The following is a 26825-nucleotide window of genomic DNA, read 5'->3' as shown; positions in this document are numbered from 1 at the left end:
TTTTGAGAATAAATTATTTTTTAGCGTTCCCATTTTTTCACCTACTTAAAAACCACTATTACTTTAATTATAAATCACCTTCCAAGCCTCTACACAATGTCTCCTTTTTTTTCTGGGTCTCTTACCGCCCCACCCCCCCCCCCCCTCCCTCTTTAGGCCATCAGCGCCCATAAGGGGGCATTATCGCTCACTTTGAAAAAGGCTGGATTTAGCGTGATAAAAGTAGCCTTTATCCTTCTCCAGTCTCCATATAATATGTTTATACAAAATTTCGCAGCATATTTATATATATATATATATATATATATATATATATATATATATATATATATATATATATATATATATATATATATATATATATATATATATATTATATATATATTAGTACAATAAACGCTCTGTATAAGCAACATTATTTACATTATTTTTTTATTCTATTCAGTTTAATTAGTAAAAGAAATAATTAAAAATATTTTCCAGACGGTAAGTATTTTTATACTCGTTTTTTTCCTATAAGTAACTTTTCCCAATAAGATTTTGTTATTGAAATTGATTCAAATTAGTTGCTTATATAGAGCAACAAAGTAATGTTTATGTATTATTTATATGCATATTATTTATAATTACCTTGTAAGTTAGTTATCTGAGGTGCCAAATGAAAATTATGTCACGTCATTACCACTGTTTTTTATTCATTCTTACCTAAAGTTAGCTGGTAAAGAATGCTATATGGTATTAAGCCCCCCATTGGTATAAAGATTTTTTTTTATTTAACTCTTTATTGTACCAGAAAAATAAAAATATACAATGACAATTGAATAATTCAAGTGAAATACAGTAACATAAATATAGATTGAAACATATACAATATGCGCATATTGAAAGATATACATAAAGGTATAAAAGGTCCTATCCCTAGGGCAATATTTTTTCGTGCATAAAATACAAAAAACTTATATTTAAAAAAAAATACAATCGAATTGAATACCTCCTTTTTGAAGTCGGTTGAAAATACAGTCGTATAAATAGACACGAATGAACCGTATCTATATATTTTTTTTTTAACATTTGACATTGATTAATACGCAAACCAAAATAAAACACGATAACAAGTTCCAATAAATATTGTGTAACAAAATATTTTTACCCCACAGATCCAATGCGATCTCTTATGATTGATTTTTATTTCTTCTTAAATTGTATCTACTCTATCGAGTCCCAAGCGTCACTATATACGGCTTTTTCTCCTTTATTTTTTCCAACTTTATTTTTAGCCAGTCCCAAGCTTTGTGTAGTGGAAAACTATATGTGACATTCCGTGACTGCCGTCTCGGAGCCCCCAGTCTTTATCACAAAGGGACAAGAAAGTGTAATATACAATAGGTTCGAACAACATTATATTATCTGTAGCACTACATATGAAAGATTGGCGGCAAATACTGTGAGATGTGGATTACTGTTTACGGTATCGCGTGTTGTGTATGCTATTGAGGATAATGCCAGTTTCAAAGGCTTTAACGTAAGTCGTGCGGGTAAAGGGAGTCGCCTGAAGTTACGTAGTACGGAGGCGTAATATTTTATACTCACTTATTCATAAAACTTTTACTTTTATATAACTTAGAATGGCAAATAAGCTGACTGTCCACCTGATGGAAAGTGGTAACCGTCGTCTATAGGCATGAGCAATACCGTGCATATTACAGAGTACTGTTTCGCCCATGATATCCTCCATGCGTTGTCATTCCTGAGGACTAGGTGTTATGCCTCTGTACTCTGCAAATTTACTGTCATATTTTTTTTTACCTTACCAAAAGTCGTTTGCGTGGCCATCTCTGTCCCATTCGTGTTTCTACCGTGAAGCAGTTGTGTTTGCATGGCTGTGTTTCGGTTTGAAGGGTGGGATTTGGTAGTGAATTTACAGGGTATAGAGGAAGAACACCTGAGTGCTCAGGAATGACAACGCATAGTAGATATCATGGGCGAAACAGTATACTCTGTTATGTCCATGGTACTGCTCATGTCTTTAAGCGATGGTTACCATTTTCCATCAGGTGGGTCGTCAGCTTGTTTGCTATTGTAAGTAACAAAAAAATATATACAATAATGCGTACAGTACAACGTTCCGTTGTCACCTGGTCGAAACATCGAGATAAATCAAGTAATTTATCATGGTTTACCAAAATGGCTGCATTAATTCCTGACTCTTACAAACTACCATACAAAACCATGAGTATGATTATGCAATTAATTTACAGTTTTCATTTACCTACTGCATGTCAGCGAAAGCCCAGACTGTTATAATCACTATGTAATTAGTTCTGCTCTGTGTTAATTAACATTAGTGATTTTGATTAATTAATCAAAATCACTAATATAAATTGGATTATAGTTTTTAATCCTATAAGAAAGACTTATTAAAAAATTGGAACACAATTTTTATTTAAATGACAACGAATGTACAAGATGAAATTTATATTATATATTTTTTTTATACATAAATATGTTTAAAATATTATAAAATACTAACTAAATTAATATACGAAAATATAAAAGATTTTGTTTTTTAAACAACGGTAGATATATTTTAACAAAACTTTTTTTTTAATCACAGTAAGTGTCACAAATTTAAAAAGAATTCTACCATAGATTATTATTATATACTGATACTCTATGCTCAAGTGAATATGTATACACCTAACCAATATCACTGGGGGGAAAGGGATTAAGTAATGGAGACTAAGAATCCCATTGCTAGCAATATACTCAACCAGGTCGACCTTCTCGCGGTTCCCCCTGGAAACTATCATGGTTAACTCCTGATGAATTCGTCATGATGGGCTAACTGACATATTTTCATTCTCATCTATCACCCTTCTCTGGTGCTCCGCCAGCGTATCCCGTTAGCGCAGGCAGGGTTACCATTCCATTTTCACCCATAAAAAAAACCAATATCACTGACTTTACAGCATGTTTCACAATGTGTCACTGGCTGGTGCATAATTTGATTGCATGCATTTGTAATAGGTTCTAATATAAGCATGTGCTTTATTTTGAATGACAATGACATTTTTGAGTCTGTGATGTTCACATTGAGTTTTTTTTATAAAGTTATGTGCTAAATGTACTACGTATTCCGGCAAATTACATTCCTACGCCTTTCATACTTTCCGTATCTCCTCCGACATTCCTTACTACGTGCCTCTTTAGAAAGCTTTACGACAATTTAGATTAGACAGTAACAGGATTGTCAGATGTTATTTTTGATTTTAAGTCAAATTTTTCTAAATTGATACGATGTCGTTTACGTTTAGCTATGTAAACAACGAAAAAACAGCCGTCTCCCACACTTAACAGAACCTTCTATATTGTTATCTTTATTTGGCATATTTATATACCACTCTATGGTCTACAAGTATTAAAATTTGCAAAAAAAAATTTCTCCAAGCCTATTTTACTTTTCTCCAACAAATTAATTTCACAAAAATTTTGTGAACATATTTTTTTTAATTTATGAAAATAACAAGGAAAGATGTTGTACCTTGATACGTTTTCCATTAAAACATTTATATTCATATAATTTATATTTTAAAAAGCAACAAAGTGAATTCAAAATATATAAAAGTACAGGTATTTTAAGATTTTTTTTTATTATTTTAATATAAAATAGTATTTTAATTAAGGTACAGCAGTGTCGATGCACCTTGATCAGCCTATGTTGCACCTTAATCATAGACAGTTTTAAGACAAATAAAAGGCAATATAGAATTTAATATCAACGTTATATTAGTTTTCTATATTTTTATAGTTATATAACTGAATTAACATTAAATTAACAATTTTAACGGAATTAAATAAAAATAAAAAATATATTTTACGTATTCATTCTAAGCTGAATATGTTTTTCTCCCATATCTGATATATTCTTTTTTAATTAGTCTCATGGTTTATATAAAAATAATAAAAAAGAAAACTACTTATTTGTTAATATTAATAAATCTAGATAATTTGTAAGTACTTTTATAATCACGTGAACATGTGATTTAATATTTTAGTGTCTAAACTAGGAATATTAGAACAGATCATAAATAAAGTTAACATATTGTCATCAAAAATGGAATATAATAATTTGTTTATAGATTTCTAATATTTAATCATTTCAATAAATAAAGTTTGTACACACAAAAATTCGACTTTAACTGTGATAATATTTTTTTTTCCATAATTCGAATTTAATTGTGTGTAATCAGTTATTTTGGTTTAAAAATCAAACAACAAAACCGATCTTGTAAGTATATCCTTTCACATAAAAAAGAATTTTTAAAATCGGTTATAATACAAAAAATATATTATTTTTTATAACAATAATGTATCGTATTACAATCCAATTATCCGCATGTGCAAAAAATATAACAACGTATGCAAGGACCTTGATATTTTCCAACAATCCTTGCAATGTATATTATATTAAGGTCGCCATTTTGTTACTTTAAATTTATAGTCGCTATTCTTTTAATGTTTATATAATACCGAATATTACGCAGAGCAGTTATTGGAGTGCAAATTTGATGCTGTTTTATGTAACATTTATTGTATTAATGTATTAATTTGTAATCTGTTGCTTTGCTATAAATAAATAAATAAATAAACAAAAAATAAAATAAATCGAATTAAGAACCTCCATCCTTTTTGAAGTTTATTTATTTACACTCTAATGCATCAATTAGAAATAATAAATATAGTAAATTTTAATAAGAAGTGATACAAAAGGCGAAGTTGCTTGAAAGGAGAATGAAATTCTTACTTAGAATTAGTTTCAATAGACTTTTTTTTTTTAGAATTTGGCTGTAGAAATAAATTTTAATTCTTGTTCTCCAGCCATTTCCAATTTTTTTATTAATAAAAAAATGGAAATCATTTTGTCAATAAAAAGTTTGTGCATTGTAGATTCTGCTGTTTATTGCATTAAATTATCTGAAAACGTTACAATTTTATATACAATTGATTGACAGGGTATCAACTACTCAAATAAAATTTTTAGGAAGAACTGTGTGGAGCTTGACTTAAAATACACACATATTGTTAGCGGTGGGGTAATAATAATTCTTTTCTGAAAATTATTCAAAATGATATTCACGTTGTCAATAAATTTCGACATAATAACTAATTCGTTAACATGAAATCACATGTATGCGTCTGAATCGTTAATCGACGACAATACACGTAAATTAAGACGATCGCGACCCTATTCCGAACGGTTTACTCAATCTATTATTAACACTAAGTAGATTATGTTCTGTGGATTGTATATGATTAATTCTCTATCTAAGGCTTTGAGGGTTAACCGTAAATAGTGTCTATTATTATCTGTGGTAATAGATAGTTATATCAAGTCGTAATATGTTTATGAAATGGAACGTTTTTCAAGAATATGGATAGGTGGTTGGATAAGTTAGATTAGTAGTTAGATACCAGAGGGAGACTTTGTACAAAGTCGTTTGCTTGTTACTACCGTGAAGCACTTGTGTTTGCATGGTTGTGTTTGAAGGGTGGGTTATACCAATGAATTTACAGGTTACAGAGGAATAACACCTGAGTTCTCAGGAATAGCAACGCAACGTACTGCTCATGTCTATAGCTGACGGTTAGCACTTTCCATCAGGTGGGTCGTCAGCTTATTTGCCATTCTAAATTGCATAAAAAAAGCAAAATATACCATACGATAATAAATTAACTTTTACCTAACTTAACCTAGAGACTACAGAATTGGGTTCTTTAAAAATTATTAAATTATTATTATAAGGGCGTAATATGGTTCTTGCAAGGTTGTCAACGCGTACGTGAAATCTCTATTGTTAGAATATTTCTAATGCTAAGAACAAGGAATTACATACAAACAATCAATTTTTTTTTCTCTTTAAACTACTATATATATTTATCATATAGATATTTGGTAATTTAGTAATTGTAAATTGTATTTTGTGCGTTATTAGCGTGTACTAAAAATCACATTAGCTAATTTAATTAGGTATAAATGTAGAGAAAATAAATGAATTTTTTATATTCGTGCAAACCGCGCGGTCACGTCATTGATATGAGACAAAAAACAGTCTCGTTAATAGCGGCTTATTTTGTAAAGTAATTTATCTTGTTGATGTAACGACCGCCTATCGTTTTTATTCATATAGGAAATATCAATAAAAACAACGTCAATACCTAATTTGTTAACTATAATGACTGTTAGTCTCTGTTAACCAATAACCGCGATGTGTTAAACAAACGAATGTCACGTGTTGTTCGCACATCAGTCGCAGCGCGTTTGATATGAATATACTGTTGGTGCTGGTATTGACACTTGTGCATGTATTTTGTAACTCGATAAAAATAAAAAAGAATCGAATGTCTGTATATAGTGATGTACTGAATGGCTCTTTTTTTGTAGTATTTTAATATTCATTTAAAGAATCGAATACTCACTCGAGTTTTAGGTCTCAGGCAAGTACTCGAGTATTGATTCATATTAGTGGCACGTGGTAGTATTTGATTTTGGATATTCGAAAACTTCATTAGACTCGAGTAGTCTTTTTATTAATTTTTGAAGCTAAATTTGAATAAGGATAAATAAATCTATAGTTTTTTAATAAATTTACTTTGGTAAAAAATGAAAATAATAAAATGACGAAAGAGACATAAACAGTATCCGATATCCGCAAGTACTCGATTTTTGTATTCGAGTGTTGTATATCTAAATTTTGTGTACTGAGTACACGAGTATCTGAGTACACATTGAGTATTCGAGTTAACTCGGTACATCACTAATCTCAGTCAGTCGAGCCTATAAAATTCGGGGATGAGGTTTCTCATACGGTTTGAGCTTAAATGAGAAAATCTTTATACAAACACATGTTTCCTTTCCGCTTATTTATTAAAATTGTGTGGGGTGAAGCCGAATCATTAGCATTAGCATATTAGCATCTGTTCGTACGATTCGAAATTTCAACCAAACAATAATTAGAATAAATGGGTATTATTTGCTCCAATTTGAGGGAGTAATTTCTATTTTTTTGTCTCGATAAATGATCTGTAAAACAACGTTTTTTTGATAGGTGATAATGAGTTCCCGCCTGCGTTATTGGTAAACTCGTACGTTGGCGGGGTAACAGTGAGTGATGATAGGTAAGGATGAAGTCAGCTCAGTCATCCTTTCGTGACGAATTAATTTCGATGATTTTGTGGGAGGATCATGCAAAGGTCAATCTGATAGGATATATTGCTAGCAATGAGAGTATTATACAATTATTTACAATCTCTTTATTTTTAAATTATATATATATATATATATTTATTGCACTTGTAAATCATACAGATAAGACAGTTATAAATATTGTGAGCAAGGGTGGCTTATCTCTGAAAGAGATCTTTCCAGCCAACCTAATACAGTGGGAAAGCATGTCGTTAGCGGCCATCTAAAGTGCACGAGTGCTGTACAAACTATTAATATATAAGGTACAAATAAACAGCTAAATTAATTATTAATATATATTATGACTACCGACTCGCCCCGGCTTCGCACGGGTGCACATTACATCACATCACATTAGAAACCTCTAAAATTATCAGTGTTTCTCTACTATATTATGCATGTACTATACATATAAACCTCTTGAATCAAATCTATTAAAAAAACCGCTTCAAAATTCGTTGCGTAGTTATAAAGATTTAAGCATACATAAGAATGGATAGACAGCGACCGCGACTTTGTTTTATACTATGTAGTGATATTACATAGCTGTAGAGAATGCATATATGTCATATTAAGCTCGCCACTTTTATAAAGTTTTATTGTACAATAAAGAATAAATAAAATACATAAATAGAATAACTAATTATACAATAAATATACTACCTACATTACAAATTTAATTTAAATATTTTAAGATTTCATATCTTTAACTGAATGTTTTTAAGATTCACCAAAAATTAATACTAGAAATTAACTGAAGACAATGGCTGTATAGGTATAGTCCTTTTGCTTTCCCTATTGATGGGGAAAACACGTAATATTAAGTTTATGGAGAAAACAGAACAATATATATATATATATATATATATATATATATATATATATATATATATATATATATATATATATATATATATATATATATATAAAGAAATACGCTTAGATTATATACATAGATAGAGTGTCTCCATACAAATTCTTCGAGAAAAGCGGGTCAACTTATTCATACAAGTTTCCGTGATAAATAGTTACGAGTGATTCTTTTATAACTTCTATGTTTATTTTGTCTTGTTTGCATTTTTAAATGCGTAAAAACTCATATTATTAAATAATTAAATATAGATACGTCAAGATAAATTGTGCGCGTAAGTGTATAGAGCACTGTTAAAAAAACGAGTTAGCTAATTTGACAATTAGCTGATAAAAAGTTAACCCGTTTTTAAGACTCGATGCTCTATCTATATAATCTAAGCACATATGGTAGTGTATTTGTTCGTAATCGGGGCTATTTTGTAAAAAAAATACAATCCAGACAGCGTCAGAATTGGAATGGCGTATTAGTTCGGCCCCTTTTGATATCTATCTCCTTGGCAAGTATCTCGGCCAGATGTTGCTAAATTAATGTTTGTAAATCTCTTTTACAAATGGATTTCAGTATTTTTCTCCTTTCGCTTTGCAAGTTTCTCGGTTTCCGTCGGCGGATTAATTAATTTTTTGCCTAACTTGGTTTTAATTGCTTTAGTTTTTAAGTACACATTTTTGTTAAACACAATCAATTATAGTAGAAGTCGTTTCTTATGGTTTAAAACTCGGGCAATTCTGTTGTCACTTGTTCCTTTAAGACTTTTTAAAACCCTTTTTTCCATTAGGAAATTAATTTCCCGTCATTCTTTTGTTGATGCGACGCGTTACTTTTCTGCATGGTATAAAGCACAGTTACTTCCCCCGTTTGTAGGCTTAGATCTTTTAAATTATGCAACGAATTTTAATGCAGTTTTCATCGTTATTGACAATCCCTTTCCCCCCTCGTTTTCACCTATCATCAGTTATTAGTGTCCTACCAGCGTATAGCGTAAGTACCAATAATTTACACAGGCAGCAAGATTTACTATACTATTTTCATTAATAAAAAAGACCAAAAAACAAAAGACACGCTATCTGGCGTTCCAAATTCAATTTTTAATGTAAGGTACCTGCAAAACATTTTATCGTCATTTATCAATGTATATACCAATTGAAGACTTTTGTTTACGGAACGTAATGTACTTGTTAGAACTTGATTGATGGAAATGATTTTACAGAGTTGTTATGAGAAAAAAAATACGTACATTTACAAAAGGAAGACGGCGAGGGAGTTGACATATGCTGTTGTCAGATGACATGACATGTACGCTCCTATGATATATTCATAAAAGAAATAAAAGGCAACACATTTTCAGTTTTATTTCAGAGACAAAATTTTATACAGGAGTTTCTTTTTTTTATACAACTTACAATGGCAAACAAGCTGACGGTCCACCTGATGGAAAGTGGTAACCGTCGCCTATACACATGAGCAGTACTATGGACATAACAGAGTATACTGTTTCGCCCATGATACCACCCATGCGATGCCATTCTTGAGGACTCAGGTGTTATTCCTCTGTATCCAGTAATTTCACGCCATATCCCACCCTTCAAACCGAAACACAGCTATGCAAACACAACTGCTTCACGGTTGAAACACGAATGGGACAAAACTATCATGATTACAGTTTCTTGTAACCATGATAGTTTTGCATGACCAAAATCGCGAGAAATATGTAGCTAGTGTGAAATAATTAGAAACAAATTGATACAATTGCGAAAACAAAGAAACGTTCCAGTTACGCTTGTACTCGTATCAAATTTGACGAAATGAAAATTATTAAAGCAATCCCTGTCATAGATTAAAAACGTGCTACATTCTATAAGACCTATGAGAGTGTGAACAGTATTGGTAGTTTTAGGTCAGTAGATTGGCTGATACGAACTACTCAGTAGGAAATGACGAGTCAAAATATTATTGTATTTGTAAAATGCAAATCACTATTGAGTTGTAAACGAACATTATTTGACGATATTAAAATTATTAAAGCAATCCCTGACATAGATTAAAAACGTGCCACATTCTATAAGACCTATTGTTGGAGTGTGAACAATATTGGTAGTTTCGTTTTCTTTACTAAATATAATTTTTCTTTTGTTGCAGATCAGCAGCCCAACACAATACTTCTGGTACAGAACGACCCTTCAAATATCCGAAGACATTAACCATCCCCAGACCTTCAATTACAAGATAGCATTAGCACTCGTCATCGCTTGGATACTGGTCTACATGTGCATGATCAAAGGCATCGCCTCATCAGGGAAGGTCGTCTACGTTACCGCCACATTCCCTTATATTGTCCTAGTTATTTTCTTTTTTAGGGGCATTACATTGAAAGGTATGAGCGATGGGCTCATTCATCTTTTTACGCCAAAGTGGCACACGATATTAGACCCTGTGGTCTGGCTGGAAGCAGGCACACAAATCTTCTTTTCCCTTGGCTTAGCTTTCGGAGGGCTAATTGCCTTTTCATCGTATAACCCTGTCGACAATAACTGCTACAGGGACGCAATAATGGTATCTATGACTAACTGTTTAACGTCGATGTTTGCTGGCATCGTCGTGTTCTCCATAATTGGTTTCAAAGCGACAATGGTTTACGAAAAGTGCTTGGGTGTCAGAAACGAGACTTTATTGGATATATTTGGGCCCGGTTATAAATCTATGGTATTCCCGGAGCCCGGGCAAATGGTGACAGTCGATATAAACGGTAATCTGACGAAACTGTTGATGCCACATTTGCCGGAGTGTGATTTGCAGAAGGAGTTGGACAATGTAAGTGAAAATTATTATTGTTAAATAGGCATTTCTTCATTCAGAGATCTTCATTGTTACAAGTTTAGGTGCTTTTAAAATTTTGAACAATCTTAATGAAAGACGCAGTGACAATTAATTATTTCGAGAAAGTTTTAAATGACACAATTTACGTTATTCTAAGAAAGGTCGAGCAGTAAATGTCTAATTTTAAGAAGTATATATATATGTCTACTTTAATTAATTTCAAGCTTTGCTATATTTATAACAATGCATAATTTATATAATTATTAATCAGTGTTGATGTGTTAAGTTTAAAGACAAAGGTCTTTAACTAGTGAGTATTGCCAGTTAAACTGAATCATGGTCCTACACGGTTGCTCGTACGTAAAAGTTTCAAGTTATGGTACTTAGCGAGATATAGAGAGGGTTATGCTCCGAGTTACTTTGCGTGACAGAATCTGAAATGAGGATATCCGTAAGCCCCAAAATGATCGACATAGCTCCAAGGATAAGTAAGCTAAAGTAACAAAGGGCTAGTCACATAGCTCGACGAACAAACAACGAATGGAGAAGAAAGATTTTTGAGGTCATATAGGACGGCTCTCCACTATATGGAGAGACGACCTCTAATGCATTGCAGGGAGCCAGTGAATGTAGGTGGCTTAGGGTTGTTCCTTAAGGTAGTCCATGGGGGAGGCCTATGTCCAACAGTGGACAGACAATGGCTGATTAGATGATGACAATTGATATGACATGCGATTCGTGTAATTGAACTAAATTATTCAAATATTACTTAGACATATTTTAAGTACTGTAAATATACATCTATGGCTATGTTTTTGTTAGACACATATATCGACATTTACTTGATATTTTTAACAATTTAAGGGAGGGTGTACTTAAAATTAAGAGGATTTTATGATTTTCTTTTTCAATTTATGTATATTAAAAGCACATATTCAATTCCAAAACCCTATAATAATATTATAAAATTGTATAGATAGATATCTACTTATAACGATAGACTTAACTTCATAAGACCCTATTAGAAATTTCAAGCGGACGGAGTCTGAAAAGGGTTTCGAAGAAGGATTACCCGCGACCCAGTTTATCGTACTATCTTGAGTCGTTAGTTTATCGACTCGTTGTACTTTGCAAATAAGTTTGTTTTATTTAAAGTGAAATGTTCTAAATTAATTATAGAATTAATAGATAAGTAAAACAATTATAATGTTATAGTAATAGGTACGGGTAAACGCAGTGTAGGACGACCCCCCACTAGATGGAGTGACGACCTGAAATGCGTTGCAGGGAGTGAGTGGATGCAGGTGGCTCAGTACCGTTCTTTATGGCAGTCTATGGGGGAGGCCTATGTCCAGAAAAGGACGGATAAAGGCTGAAAATGAAAAAAAAATAAAATATAATAAATAATAGTAATATAATCAATTTTGAAGAACCTTTAATATGATGCCTACGGTCGCTTTCTACCATCATACAACTTGCCGTCGACAGGGTTTTCACCCCTACACCCCAGACTAGATGGTCGCGTATAGCAATATTTCAGAGATGTTTTCTCCGACGAACGCTCAGGTTATGGAATGAGCTCGAGTCGAGGTATTTTTAAGAGACTACAGCATAGGGTTCATTAAAGAGGTAAAAGGGTTTCTTCAAGGTCGGCGTCTGCGCATAATGTCCCTGGTATTGCCGGCATAGGCTACAGTAACCGATTACCATCAGGAGAGCCGTATGCTTGTTTGCCATCTCAGTGGTATAAGAAAAAGGAAATAAACTGTTTATTATGCTTTTACCAGTAACAATGTTTCAATTTGATTCATTGAGTCTGAAAATGAGCGCGAACAATTTGCACTGTATGCTGAATTAGTATCTGCATAATCATATGGATAGACAGATCTTATAAGTACATGATTTGTAGAGAAATTTAGTAAATCTACAACTATGTGTAGGTAGATGTATTTAATCCTATATGACATTGATGTATTCTCCATAAATAATTAGAGAAGCAGAAATTTGTAGGAGGTAATAATTTATCACTTGAGTGCTATAAACTTATGCTCTCCTAGTACTTAGGTATATATAGCACACTTTTGTGAGAACCAAATTAGAATCAATGGCTATATGTATAAGAATAATTTAAAAGTTCTGTTCACGTATTCAACTAAAGTTATATCCATTTAACTTTTCAGACGGCGTCCGGCACTGGATTAGCATTCATAATCTTCACAGAGGCTATCAACCAGTTTCCCGGGGCTCAGTTTTGGTCCGTTTTATTCTTTCTGATGCTGTTCACACTGGGAATCGATTCTCAATTCGGCACATTGGAAGGCGTGGTGACCTCTATAGTTGATATGAAACTGTTGCCCAACCTGAGAAAGGAGTATTTAACCGGTGGTCTATGCCTGATATGCTGTATATTGTCTATGGGATTTGCACATGGCTCTGGCAGCTACATATTCCTCCTCTTTGACATGTATAGTGGGAACTTTCCTCTGTTAATCATCGCATTTTTCGAATGTGTCGGGATTGCTTACGTGTATGGAGTGAAGAGGTAAGTACTTTAATATCTAAGGACTTTTGTATCGTCACAGTATTATAAAAACTTTGTAATAAAGTACAAAGGAAGAACACCTGAGTCCTCAGGAATGGCAACGCATGGGGGGTATCATGGACGAAACAGTATACTCTGTTATGTCCGTGGTACTGCTCATGTCTATAGGCGACGGTAACCACTTTACATCAGGTGGACTGTCAGCTTGTTTGCCATTCTAAGTAGTATAAAAAATGTACAAGCAAATTTTAAATTTTATCATCATCATCCTCACTTTACTGTCTGTTTGTCTGTCCACTGCTGGACATAGGCCTTCCCTATAGACTGCCATAAGGAAAGAGGAGATTTTAAGGATAATTTTTATGGATAAAAAAAAATTGCTTGTGCATTTTTTACATATTCACACACTTAATGAATACGAATTTGTTTTGAATAATAAACTAAATTTGAAGCAAACACAGTAGTTCACTTAAAAGTGATCGTGTTCGAGTGAATGATTGATGACGGCTCGTATATTACGCGTGTTGATTGAACTATATAGAAGTATGTGGGGAGGCCTTTAGTAATATATTACTTATATAAAAAATCTATAATGTCAAATATATCAGAATATTTCAAATAGGATCATTTATACTTACTTATTCGATGTCGTTTCGTCCCGGCATAAAATTGGCCACCCTTTACTATCTCGTGTGTGTCGTAAGAGACGGCTGAGGGAATTTAATGGTCGAGGAATAAGTAGCAGTATCTCTATTAAAACATCACGAAAACCAAATAGCGGTTACCAATCCACTTGCCAAGCGTAGCAATTACGGGTTAAACCCCCCTTATGGGGAAGCTTATGTTTAGCAGTGGTCAGCAGATTGGCTGATACAAACTACTCTGTAGGAAATGACGAGTCAAAACATTATTGTATTGGGGGGAAAAGGGATTGTTAGTAATAGAGACTAAGAATCCCATTGCTAGCAATATATCCAACCAGGTCGACCTCCTCGCGGTTTCCCCTGGAAACTATCATGGTTAATTCCTGATGAATTCATCATGATGGGCTAACAGGCCTGTTTTCATTCTCATCAATCACCTTTCACTGGTGCTCCGCCAGCGTATCCCATTAGCGCAAGCGGGGTTACCACTCCATTTTCATCCAATAAAAAAAACGTTATTGTATTTGTAAAATGCAAATCACTATTAAGTTGTAAACGAACATTAGTTCTGAAGATCTAACTTAAAATCAGTGAGGTTACGTTTGAAATAAATTTTAATAAATCGATCGATATTGGAATTGAAATGTTTCACACTCTCGAACTGCAACACTAGCGACGTAATGGTTCCATACTGTTCTAATAGTGCAACTTGCCAATGCAAACTGTTGCAAACTGATCCCGATTTTCATTCCATTCCTAATTGTTATTTCATGTGCATAGTACAAAATTAAAATTGTCATTAGCATTAGATTGGCTCGATATCGATACTATATTTAAGAGTAAACCTGATGGTACACATGTTTTACGATGATATGCCATCTATTTCAGGCTGTAGCTGAAAATCAGTGCTTTGTTTTTAAGCAAAACTATCACTGAGTCGTGGCCTATTTGGGTCACTGTGACACACGTGGCAAAAACATATTTTTGTATTTTATCTTTTGTGTTTTATTCTTATAGTTATGTAATTTATTTGATTAAAATTTTATTTGAATCATCTATGACACACGTAAATTTACAACTAATTTAGTTGTAAATTTAAAACTAATGAAATTAATATCAAAACCAATGAAATAGATTACTAGAAGTAATCCATTCATTATGGATATATAGATACATTGATAGATAAATACTTTATTTGAGTCATCTATGACACACGTAAATTTACAACTAATTTAGTTGTAAATTTATCCATATTGAATGGGATAGAAGTAACTTATTTCATTGGTTTTGAAATCGATTCGTATGAAGAAGTGGACAAAAAACTTATTTTTGTATTAATTTTGCAATAGAAAAGGTTTTGCTCTTGTGTTGGTTTTATATTGCTAGTAATTTTGTTACGATTGATGACTCTGTTTCTTAAGTGACTTTAATTATATTATTATGATGTTAATACACTTCTTGGTCTATACGTATATCTGTGGATTAAAGCTTTGTAGCATAGAAGAATTAGGTGCAGTCGTGGTGAAATGTTCGAATGTAGGTCAATTAGTTGAAGTTAAGTGCAGTCAGAGACATGCAAGTACGCGTTGCTAGGTACGACGTAGGTATTTTATTATTTAACTAGCTTTAGCTTTTAGCCTGTTACTTTTCACATGTAGATATCAGAAGTAGTTATAGATAATATAGATACCAATCCGATATCCATATATTGGGTTTCTCTAGACATTGATAGCGGAAAAAAGCCATCATCTATTCCGATATTACCAATATCTGTCGAATCATTAATAATTAAGGATAGGATAGACGCTAAGAGATGACAAACAAACTAATTTCCATATTTGTAACATCAGTAAGGATTTTCAACAAGTGAGGCAAATTTACAAAATAAATATTCACCTTGCCGCGATATTGGGTATTGATTTTGGTCAGCCGTTGTAATACAGTTAAGTAACATGTAGGTGCTCATTACAATTGAGGGGCTAATGGACTGCCTACATTAGTCTTCAGTGACAGCCAATAGAGACAACACCGTCCGAGAAAGTTTAACAACTAAATTAGTTGTAAATTTACGTGTGTCATAGATGACTCAAATAAAGTGTTTATTTATCTATCTATCTATATTTCCATATTGAATGGGATAGAAGTGATTTATTTAGTGAGTGATTTATTATGGGCAAAAGAAAAAATAGTTTCTTCTAATTTTTAAATAATTTTGCAATAGAAATGGTTTTGCTCTTGTTTTGGTTTTATATTGCTAGTAATTAAGTAACATTAAGTACATTATTATGATGATAATAAAGTTATTAATCTATATCTGTGGATTAAAGCTTTGTAGCAGAGAAGAATTAGGTATCAAGGTTATCAACATCATATCAGCTGTTAATTGTTTACTTTTGAACATAGGCTCCTCTCTATTGGGGGGGTTTTGCCAGTAGTCGCCACGTTTGGCAGGCGGGTTGGCAATCGCAGTTAGGCTTTGATGATGTTTTAAAAGGGACGCTGCTACCCATCCCTCGACTCATTCCTAGGAATATTAGATTTAAAATGCTTGGATTTAAAACTCCGAACAGTTTTTTTCAATCTGCATTAATTAAGATTTTGTCTCACAAAAAAAAACTGACTTCAATCGTGTTAAAAACTTTTGATTTTAAAAACTAAGCTAAAGTCAAAAAATCCTTTCAAATAAAAAAAAATATTTTTCAATTTAGTCTATAAATGGCCCAGTTATGAGGTTATAAACATAAAAAAAACATACAATAGAATTGTGAACCTCCTACATTTTCAAATGTCATAAATTATATCTATTATAAAAAGAATTGCCAAAATCGGTTCAGAATTTTCGACGTAATCGTGTAATGTAATCGCATAAAAAATTTCCGATGAATTGATAACCTCTCTCTTTTGGTCGCTTAAGAATAATGAAGGTTCCAAAATCGATTTACGCTTACAAAAAAAAGTTAATACATTCCGTAGGCGGGCTCGAATCAATGAGGCCGATTCTGAGGTTCCGATTCTTTATACTTATCTTTTTTTTTTATACAGCTTAGAATGGCAAACAAGCTGCCGGCCCACCTGATGGAAAGTGGTAACCGTCGCCTATAGACATAAGCAGTACCATGGACATTACAGAGTATACTGTTTCGCCCATGATACCCCCCATGCGTTGCCATTCCTGAGGACTCCGGTGTTATTCCTCTGTACCCAGTAAATTCACACCATATCCCACACATATCATGCAAACAACTGCTTCACAGTTGAAACACGAATGGGACAGAGGTACCCAAGCAATGGACTTTTGTACAAAATCTCCCTCTAGTAAATTTTAGTTTAGAGGTTTAGAGAAATCGACCTTAATGCTTCCGACCTTCTACAAAACCTTTTTGTTCTTGCCGCCAAGTTTCGCATGAGGGTGAGCGAGGGGGCGAGTCTGTGCCCTTGTTTTGCTCAAAGTTCTAACAAATTGACAGATTCTTATGCAGTGGTTTTTGTGTGATTTGAAATAGATTGCAATTTGTATACGTATACGTGTATAAAATGGTGACCGTTGCATTTGGTATGGCCTATAGACATAAACAACACCGATCAATATGGTTATCACGAAATAATAATAAGGGATTACTAGTGATGGAGACTGAGAATCCCATTGCTAGCAATATACCCAACCAGATCGACCTCCTCGCGGTTCCCTCTGGAAACTGTCATGGTTAATTCCTGATGTATTCATCATGACCCTGATCTCATCTATCACCCTTCACTGGTGCTCCGCCAGCGTATCCCGTTAGCGCAGGTGGGGTTACCATTCCATTTTCATCCATCAAAAATAAAAACCATTACCCGAGAATTTGTCCGCGTGATTGGAATATTTTTATGACCGAAATAAAAGTAGCCTTCTCCATCCCACGTAGTAAGTGTATATATACTAAATTTTATGGAGATTGGTTAAGCCGTTTTTTTAATGGGTGATAATAAAATGGTAACGCCAAGGTAGCGATGTTTGCCGAAGCTCATACAGATAGTTTTGACGCAGACTGGCGTAAAAAGACAGTTTCGGTCTTGCATCGAATACGCGGAAGTGGGAAGTCTCCTGAACATGTTTGTAGATAAATTAGATAGTCCTCTCTTCATCCATAGTTTTTTTTTATACAACTTAGAATGGCAAACAAGCTGACGGCCCACCTGATGGAAAGTGGTAACCGTCGCCTATAGACATGAGCAGTACCATGGACATAACAGAGTATACCGTTTCACCCATGATACACCTCATGCGTTGCCATTCCTGAGGACTCAGGTGTTATTCCTCTGTACCCAGTAAATTCACGCCATTTTATTTTCATTTTTTATTTTAAACATAATGTACAAAGGCGAGCTTATCTCTAATAAGAGATTTCTTCCAGCAAATCTTTCATTATTAACTTAGTATTAACATACTCGTAGTTTGGTCATGCGTGAAAGAAAAAGTCTGAGTAATAATAGAAGCCCATAGTTTTTGTTCATCTAATTAATAAGCAATTATAAGTTCTTTTTTTACTGGATGATAATGGAATGGTAACCCTGCCAATGCTAATGGTATACACTGGTGCCCACCAGTAGGGGTTGAAAGGTGAGAATGAAAAACTAAATCAGTTAGCCCATCGTGATGAATAGATCTGAAATTCAACACGATGGTTTCCAGGGAGGATCACGGGGAGGTCGACCTGGTTACGTATGTTGCTAGCAATAGGAGCTTCAGTCTCCATTACTAACAGTCCCTTCCCCTCTAATTTTAAGGTTCGCTGACGACATTGAATTGATGACCGGAACTCGCCCGGGTATATACTGGCTGATCTGCTGGAAGTACCTCTCGCCGCTTGCTATGCTCTCGATCCTGATATCCTCGTTTGCTGAACTGGCCATGGAGGGGTCAGGTTACGAGGCCTGGATACCATCAGAGGGGGACACCGTGAAGAAACCATGGCCGATATGGGCGGTGTTGCTTGTCGTAGTACTGATTCTGGCGTCTGTGCTGTGGATACCAGGATTGGCGATATGCAGGTATTATTTTATTTTACTAATAAAATTGTAGATTAAGGTTACTGAATGGGATATATAGACATGCATAAAGTTGTTATCAAGTTACCATTCTAAGTTCAATAAAAAAAAATATGTGAAAGGTCTTATTATATTTAATATTTTGAGAAAAATTTTATGGAACCAATCCGTAAGCATACCCTTTCAAGTAAAATAATAATTTTTCAATTCAGTTTAGCATTAACAGAGTTATGAGGTGATAAATATAAAAAAAAAATATAACCGAATTGGGACTCTCTTTTTTGTTGAAGTCGATTAAAAATGAGGTTTATTTCTTTCCAGATATTTTGGCTATCCGATCATAGAAGACGAGGAGCGAGCGTGGTTCCCCGCTGAGGAATTACGCGACTTCCACGGCATAGAGCCCAGGCCGGTGTCCGCTACCGAGACCCTGTTGTTTTGCACCAGACCAGACGGGAGCGAGAGGTGCTGTTGGCCAGGTTGCTGCGAAACCGATGATGATGAGTAGGGAACTCTAAAAAAAAAACATATGTTGTCTGGGCCATAGACAATATAGTTTGGGGGTTCGATGTAAGTATTTTATGCTTTTCCAATGTCAAAATTGTTAACAGAATCTCAATATACAAGACCTAGTTCTGGCGTTGGACGTTATGAATCCACATGTGGATGAAAAGGGATGAAAAAATACCCTTGGACTCACTTGTGGATCCTGATCCAAGTGAACTGAGGCTAAATATTATGTAAAGGAGAATATTGCTAGAAACTAGAAACCTTTGTTTATTGTTATTTTTTGTTGAAATATATAAATGCCGGCCATTTTGGGGATTGACATATTTAAAGGTATGAAAAAGTCTACAAGTGTCATTTTATTAACTCTTAACCGGTGTTGTGGGATCTAAATGTGCCCAAGAAATATATTGTTTCGAAATTTGAATTTCTTTTTTGAGTCACACCTCCGCGTTTTTTTTTTAATCTCATTACTATTACTAAATGTATGACAGTATTTATTAAAAACTTTTTGAAAGGTTAGGGATCCTAGGACCTCCGATACCAAATTATACACGTATTAAAAAGTGTTGGTGTTACATACGTAACTGAAATTATATGAAAAAAACAATCCCAATTTTATAAATTTAATTTACCCAAAGTAATTTTATGACAGGTAAATTGTATTTTTTTTACTGATTGGGTAATATATTATTATCTTATTTTATTATCAAACGAAATATTAAAAAATCATATCTAAATTTCATATCCGGCCGTTTATATGGATAAAATAATAAATTTTGTAGAATGTTTTAGTAAAAATTAAGCTTTTAGAGTGAATATATTTATATTAATAATTAATTTAGTTAACTATATAAGGTTTCATATATAACCTGTTGTTATTTGAACAATTTAATATTGTATTTACACATTTTTTCTATAAATGAACTATGTTAATTTCATATTATAATGTTGAAATCTTTAGCTATATTACTTTGAATATAAACGACAATAAATTAGTTATAAGATGTAAGAATTATGGATATTTTTTATACATTAAGTTATTATTATTGAATGTTTTAACATTATTAAGTTAAATTATAATGTTTCTAAATTAATATTCTAAAGAATTTGTAGTTTTTCAAGAATGTTCTACGAATTGGTTACGAAACGTTACGTTACGTGCCTACTGTAGGCAGATGTAATACTAGTCCAGTAGTTATTTAGATTATGTACCAAATATTAAATATAAATACATATTGACAATAATTCACTATTTGTATGCTAAGCCAACAACGTATAATTGATAATATATATTTGTATGTTAAAAAGGCTTTCAGCGACATATTTTTTTTTTTGCATTAAAAATAAGGTTGCAAAACAAATACAGATTAATAGCGATCTTAGATTTTACTTTCAATATATCACACAGAGTAATCTAATTTTAAACGAAGAAAAGTTTGTATTATGGATACTTGACAACTGATAGGAAGGCAATTTTTTTTTTTATAAGTAAATATTTTAATTTAGTTAAAATTAATATAATAGTTTACTCACATATATTTTTTATTAGTATAACTTTTATAATTAGAGTAATATAACTCTTAAAATAATTTAAAACGAAATATTTATACTTATATTTATTGGTAATTTATGACATAAATAACTACATATAACCAATAAATAGGATGCCTAATAATGTCATAAAGTATTTGGGTGAAAGTTTAGTCATCGACAACATTTCTCGGTATCTAATTAATATTTTTAAACAGACTTAAAAAAGAACGAGGTTCTAATTTCGATTGTATGTTCTTTTTTTAAACGTTTGTTACCTCATATTCATATGTCGGTTGTAAACCGGTTTGGAAAATTCTTTTTTTTTATCGGAAAGAGTATACTTATAGGCAAATCTCTATTATTAATCTGTAGTATAAGTTAGTGGTTTTCAAGCGACTTCAAAAAGTAAGAAGTTTTCAATTTAGTTGTATTTTTTTTATGTTTGTTACCTCATAACTCCGTCAGTTTTAAATCAATTCGAACAATTGTTTTTTTTAGCTTAAAAATACACTTACAGATTGATCATATATGAATTTTATCCAAATCTGTTAAGTAGTTTAGTTTTTCAATCAAATTCAAAATTGAAGTAGGGATTTTGTTACACAATTTAATTACTTCTTACACTTTGAATATACTATGTAAATTTGGACAATAAATGTTAGCGACTGGCTTCAAAGACGTAATAAATAAACAAAATATTCTGTAAGGTTCGATGTGATAATGATTGTTACCTTTTTGATTAATATTGCTAGACTGGGTACCATATTTACTCCCAACTGTACCTATGTAAATTTTATCACTGTTTTATAGTATATTCATATTATCTAATTGTTATAATAGGTACTGATTGAGTAGTTACTTAGAAATATCTATATCGTGTAAGGTAGTCTATTTTTTGCTAATAAGGGTTGTTAAAATATCATTTCTCTAAAGTTAAAAGTTTAACTAGAAATAATAATAAAATAAAAATTGTCGATGAATTTATTGTCGATATTTTTTGTTTTGTTATTTATTTAATTAAATTATTTGTCTGTATACATATAATAATTATCTGTATATGTCTAATGAAATGTTTTTATATATTTTTTTGCCTAAGTAACATTCAGTCATATTTTATTTTATACTTTTCAACTTTTTTTTTTAATATTTGTTGACACAAATGCATGGGATTATACAGGTGTAAGAGTCAGGTTGGCCAAAACGAAAACAGCTGATTTAGATGAATGGTTTGAATCAGATAACAGATTATTTTCCCAATGAAAATGCACAACAATCATATAATTAACGATTATTAGTTTTGACGTCGAGCAATGTATTTGAAAAAAAAATATAAAATTTTTCAGATAGAATTTCCACTAGTTTATAGTTTAAAAAAAGAGTCTAAATTTACTGTTTCAGTTAATGCCAACTTGTCCTTTACACTCTGTATACCTATATCGACATTTAATTATGTTGAGATGGAGGATATCGTGTCGTGGATGGTTGTATCAGCAAAAAATCGGTCTAAATTAATTATTAAATTATCTATAAGGTTAAGTCCATGGTTAAAAATACTACTCTCATTTACAATTATAGTTTTAATATATTAAGAATAAAAACATTAAGAATACTATTTTATATAAAATAGTATTCTTAATGTTTTTTGTTTAAATTATTGAAAATGCAAAAAGTTCATAATTTTAAAAGCAGATAATTATAATATTTTAATAATTAACTTTAAAAAAATATTACTTTATGAAAATATCAAATATAGTTAGACCTTTTTTCAGAAAAAAAAAACAATAGAAAAAGATTAGAGAAATTTTGATTATTATTAAAAAATTTAAATAATTTATACTTATAAATAAAAGTTAAAACATATCCTTTTATTCCATATCTAAAAAACTACTTCCAACATATCTTATTGTTGCAGTTTGCTCGTAGTATGATAAGTTTACATAATAATAATGAATTTTTGTTTGAATGAGTTTAGTTTATATTTTTAATTTAGTAATCTATCTGAAAAAAATTTTCATAAAAAAGGCTATTGACTAATAATTGTTTACAACAAGTTTCTATAGGAAAATTTTAATAAAATATATTTAAAAATTAATAATGTTTTCTATAAAACTTGTTTATGAAAAATAACTAAGTAAAACAATAGAAAATGGCAGCTGTTGTTAATTTTAGTACTTAAATAAAAAAAAAAGAAACCCTTAATATAGGTACATACTCGTATATTGTATAGTAAATACATTATCATAGTATGTAATTAATTAAAATAAATGAATATCAACACATTTAGGTAAGAACTACATTTTCACCATTTTCTTTCTTATTTTTCTTTTTATTTTTAACTGCACAGTGGCGCCCCAATGGTATGTAGGTTAATAATCACAATAACATTTAAAACAGTTCCAAATATTTTTTTTTTAATAGAATTTATATAAAAAAAAACATGTTTGGATACTTCAATGATCGGTCGACGTGAGAAGAGATCGTAATCATTTTGTATGAGGTCTCAGGTCCGTTTTTTTGTCGGTTCAATTCAAAAGATTAATAAAAGCGCGCCATTATTGCAACTGATTAGTTACAAGAATCCGTTACTATAAAATTGTAATACGTTTTACAGTAGGTAAATGTAAATCTGAGATTATCTTGTTGTCATTCGAACATATTTACGTGTAATTTTTACGATTCAAGTCAATTACATACATATAATCGATCATTTAATATATAAAATATAATAACAGTAGAATCTGCTCTGTGTTGCGTAGTGGAAATTAAGTAAAATATCTTATGCCTAATCGCACAATGAATATTAGACGTTATTTTATAAAGAACTTGGTCATGGGAGTCGTGCACGAATGATTTATTGTTTCAGTTTTATATTTAGTATGGATTCCACACATTGGCAGGTATTATATTGGGTCGAATAAGCACAGACATGTTTTCAAATTTATGTTCTAATATCATGTATTTTGAGTGTTTATTTTCGAACTTAATGTTTCGCTTTTTACATTATCATTATGGTTTTTTTAATGTGCGATACTGGAACGGTATATAGACCTGTGCTATCGGTATACACCGGCGGGGCACCAGTGAAAGATGATAGGTGAGGATGAAGTAGGTCAGTTAGCCCAACGTGACGAATTCAACGAGAATTGTTCACGATGGTTTCCAGGGGGAACTACGTGGACGTCGGGCATATTGCTAGCAATGGAGCTGTCTAACTCCATTGCTAACAATCCCTTTCCCCCTTATCTTGGTTGACATCAGCCATTTTTTGTCCAATGTTGAACATCTCCCATAGACTGCCAATAAGGAACAGTCCTGAGTCGACATAATAAATGAAATCGCCAATAAAACGAAATATACATGGATGAATAGATTTTTTAATTGTATTACTATTTAAATACGACGTTTAAGTTCTGTTGTAATGGACTATTATGTCTGTGCAAATAAGCCAATGTGTGGAATAGGCATTCGGAATGTGTGAATTTTAATGTGATATTTGGCTTCGTCCTGTTAAGGATTTAACTAAACTGCAAGTACTATAAAGCGAGAGTCGAGTAAGTCACACATATATATTAGCTCTTTTACCGCCCCAGTTCCATTTTTCCGACAAATATTGTCGTGCCGTTTTTTTTTCCGTTAATTTAATGACCTACTTCATTAACAGTGATTACTACAACATCTGAAACTGTTCTTAAATAGGAATTGTGTCGTAAAACTAATATTATGCCAATTGTCACTAGTTTCATATATGTAAACTAAGATTTAATGAAAATACTAGAAAATATACGATTTTTTTAAGTTACATATCAAATATTCGAGATATTTTCAATTAAATATTTTTTTTTTTATTATAAACGAAAGTATTTTATAGTAAATATCATAATTAACAGACAATAATTATTGAGAATTTATGCACAAGTTGTATTAAATAGGTACCTACCAAATAATAAAAGCATAAATCCCTTTTGCATATCTATTTATACATATCCCCTTTATATGTATATATATATGCGAACTTCGTGAAATTTTGCCAAAAGCTTAACGAAATCAGTACCTTACTTATTGCATTGTAGTTAATGGATCAACTGTCAACATATTTCCACTGTTGGTGTATTTAAGATTAATTTCCAAGAGACTGGCCTCTTAAATAAAGGCATTATTGTTCCTTTAGACGTGTTTTTTCGTGAAAAAACTGACCAGGGGGCGTTCAAGTATTATGTAAAGCGATTCGGGGGGAGGGGGGGTCTTGTAAAACGTTACGTTGGGCCATAGGAGCGGGAGGGGGGTTTAAACAATACGTTATGCAATATTTTTTTTTATTCAAATAATAAAACTAGAGAATTGAAAAAGAGCAATCTTCCAAGTTGGCAATTCTTTTCGTTTATGATTTACGGGGAATCCCTCGACATCATTTTTATTTTGTTTTCGTCGTCAGAATTAGTTAATGTCGTGATTTTTAAGTAAAACATTTCACTTGGATTACGTAACGTTTAGGAAGGGGAGGGGGTACAAAGAACTGTTACGGCTCGTTGTATAACAAGGAGGGAGGGTCGAAAATCTTCAAAAATTGCTTTATGTGATACTTAAACGTCCTCCAGATAATTAAGGTGCGCTCATAGCTTTACCGGTCCACTTTAGTGGCAGACTAACGAAGTGAAAGGACCAGAGGCCCGGCGGGCGGCCCCTTCCACCCCGAAAGGGGCCGCCAGCCGGGCCTCTGGTCCTTGGGGCCTCCAAACGTCTCTATTTCCCTCATCCATATTCATATTCTATGTATATTTAATTCTAATTTAAATGTCACTTGCAAAGTCTTAACTAAAGAAACATAAAAAATATACATAAAAATGTACTCGTACACTGAATAAAATTTTGCAAAATTAAATCAACTTCTCAAATTGGAGGCTTCATTCAGGTTTACGGCTCCGGTTCTCTGACGGGCTTAGTCCGCCATTGGTCCCCCTTAAATATACCTATGATCCTTACTCATTTTTTTACTGTACTATCATAATTTATACCTATTAGACATATAGGTATACCACTTACTTGGTGCTTAATTACCTAGGATCTGTTTGTTTGAATGCGCAGTTTATTGGTAATAATGTTTATATAATAAATACTTATATATCTAACATAATTATTGTGAATTTCGTTGGCATACTCGCTATCGACTTGTTGTTTCTGTAAGGTATATAATAATCTCTAACGTGTTGATGGTAAATAAAAGTTCTCGAAAATTCTGTTCGTTTTATTTAAAGTAAACCTCTGATACCTAAATAAGTGTAGATGTGGCAGCGGCAAGTTAATACATTCGCTGTTTTTTTTTTATGTGTGATAATGAAATAGTAACCCTGCCCGCGCTATCAGTATACACCGGCGGGGCACCAGTGAAGGATGATAGGTGAGGATGAAGCAGGTCAGTTAGCCCATCGTGACGAATTCAACAAGAATTGTTCACGATGGTTTCCAGGGGGAACCACGTGGAGGTCAAACTGATAGGGCATAGTGTTAGCAATGGGGCTGTCAAACTCCATTGCTAACAATCCCTTTCCCCCATACATTTGCTGTTAGTAGGCAGTTCAAAACTCACCTTTACTGTGACTATAGATACCTAACCATTTCTGGATCTTTAGTGTCCTAATT

The 26825-nt window shown here is 32.4% G+C and overlaps 1 protein-coding gene across 1 annotated transcript in view; it reads left to right on the top strand.

Moving 5' to 3' along the window:
• Positions 1-22915, top strand: part of LOC113509517 (sodium-dependent neutral amino acid transporter B(0)AT3) — a 34075-nt gene extending 11160 nt beyond the window's left edge. The window contains exons 2-5 of the mRNA XM_052902977.1: positions 10254-10925; positions 13112-13473; positions 18885-19148; positions 19467-22915. Coding sequence (XP_052758937.1) covers positions 10254-10925; positions 13112-13473; positions 18885-19148; positions 19467-19653 — 1485 coding nt within the window. The 3' untranslated portion in view covers positions 19654-22915. The remainder of the gene's footprint in view (positions 1-10253; positions 10926-13111; positions 13474-18884; positions 19149-19466) is intronic.
• The last annotated feature ends 3910 nt before the right edge of the window (positions 22916-26825 follow it).

Source organism: Galleria mellonella, unplaced genomic scaffold (genome assembly GCF_026898425.1).
Source record: "Galleria mellonella isolate WM207_F2 unplaced genomic scaffold, CSIRO_AGI_GalMel_v1 utg99, whole genome shotgun sequence".
NCBI lineage: Eukaryota > Metazoa > Arthropoda > Insecta > Lepidoptera > Pyralidae > Galleria > Galleria mellonella.
This window is presented reverse-complemented; position numbering and strand designations above follow the sequence as displayed.